Source organism: Theropithecus gelada, chromosome 4 (assembly GCF_003255815.1).
Source record: "Theropithecus gelada isolate Dixy chromosome 4, Tgel_1.0, whole genome shotgun sequence".
Classification (NCBI taxonomy): domain Eukaryota; kingdom Metazoa; phylum Chordata; class Mammalia; order Primates; family Cercopithecidae; genus Theropithecus; species Theropithecus gelada.
Window position 1 is genome coordinate 151,988,565 of NC_037671.1, and position 1,834 is coordinate 151,990,398.

General features: G+C 46.0%; 1 protein-coding gene across 1 annotated transcript; it reads right to left on the reverse strand.

Moving 5' to 3' along the window:
• Positions 1 to 422: 422 nt before the first annotated feature.
• LOC112622897 (charged multivesicular body protein 3-like) lies at positions 423 to 1,453 on the reverse strand. Its single transcript, XM_025382904.1, has 2 exons — positions 1,238 to 1,453; positions 423 to 1,117 (listed from the first exon to the last, which is right to left on the reverse strand). Exons 1-2 carry the CDS (start codon positions 1,451 to 1,453, stop codon positions 788 to 790), a joined length of 546 nt encoding a protein of 181 aa, XP_025238689.1. The 3' UTR covers positions 423 to 787.
• Between the last annotated feature and the right edge of the window lie 381 nt (positions 1,454 to 1,834).

Consider the following 1,834-nt stretch of genomic DNA (forward strand, 5'->3'; position numbering starts at 1 on the left):
AGAAAACAAGGATAGGAAGGCCCATGTCCCATGCACAAGACAACCAGCTCAAAGCAGGGACAGGCACTGAGAGGTGAAAGAGACCTAGTCTTACAGCTTCTGATCTGGGTGCAACTTGCAATGGGAAGGAAGGGACAGAAGCTCTAAATAGACCCACATACACACCCTAGGACATACTACAGCCACCAGCCAACAGGAAAAACAGCACAATTCCCAAGCATCCTCTTGGTTAAATAGATAGAAGAACGGCTGCCACACCATGTCTGTGAAAGCTGGGGAGCAGCATCTGCAGAGCAGAAGTCATTTCTGCTGAGCTTCCAAATCCCATATGCCTGGCCATAGCAACTCTTTCCACGCCCAACAAATGAAGTAATCTGGGGAAGCCAACACCTGGAAAGTTTACTGCACAGGGCAATCTACAGTGGGGCCAAGTGCTAAAGCAAAAATTTATTAAAATTCATTTATATAGTGTTTTATAGACGAAAGTAGAGTTTTGGACATTCAAGCAATCACCTGTATTTTCAGAAGTGCTTCATGAGCAGATGGATTTCTTTCCCCTCCCCACAATAAGATATTTCTGTCTATACTCCTAAAAGTGATGCATTTATTTATGCCACCTTTACAAGAACAATCCCTTTGTGATCCCAAAACCTGGGCATGGAGTGAAAAGAGACAAACAGAACCTTCTCCAAAATGGTAGTCCTCACAACAGAGATGTAGTGCAAGAGATACATAAAATGGCAGTTCTTGAGCGGAGTGTGAGCACACCCAGTGGGCTAGGCAGCCCCTAACTGCGGAGTGTGGCCAGCTGGGACTGCATGGCTTCCAGAGCCTCTTCCTCCTTCTCATCCTCTGAGGCAGCCATCACTCCTGAAGGTTCTGCCTCTGGAAGGGCATCGGTCACTTTACTGGGTGCTTTGCCCAAGGCCCCTTCTGTAATTTCAAACAGAATTCTGTCAATTTCCATTTCTGCTTCTTCCTCCATTTCTTCCTGATCGTCCATGCTTTCAAAAGTGTCCTCTAACATCTCCTCTATGATCCCAGCCTTCATCATTTCTTTGGACAACTCCCTCATGGTGGCCTGAATTTCTGGAATCTTCACAAGACGTTGCATGGCCTTCATCACTTCTGTGCTCTTCTGCAGGGAACCAGCCACTCACAAGACGGCGAGCTGGTTCTTCATCCCCATCAGCACTGAGTTCATGTGTGCTTTGAATGCATACAGCTTGCTCACAGCCTTCCTTGACCTGATCACCTCCTTGGCCAGAACTACACAGATATCCTTCTGGCCCTTCTTGGCAGCATCTTTCACAGACCATTTCACTTTTTCTTTTTCTCTTTGGATATCGCTTATTTGCCTGTCCACAACTCTCATTTCCTTTCTTATCTTCAATGACCACTCATTGACTGGTTCTTTGGGAGGCTTCTCCCGGGTTTTTCCAAACAGTCCCATGACGAATTCAACCCGTCTTGCCCCTTCTGGTGAGGACTGCTAGCATGTTGTCACCTCTCAATACTACCTTTGTGCTCTTTTTCTTAATTAACAAATCCAATGCACAAAACATTTATTCCCTTCTATAAACACAAATCAAGTTGAATTACATTTGTGTGTGTGTGTGTGTGTGTGTGTGTGACAAGATCTCACTCTGTCACCAGAATGGAACAGCTCACTGCAGCCTCGACCTTCCAGGCTCAAACGACCCTCCCACCTCAGCCTCCTGAGTAGCAAGGAGTACAGGCGCGTGTCAAAATGCTTGGCTAATTTTTTATTTTTTGTGGAGATGAGGTTTCACTGTTACCTAGGTTGGTCTTGAACTCCTGAGCTCAAGCCATC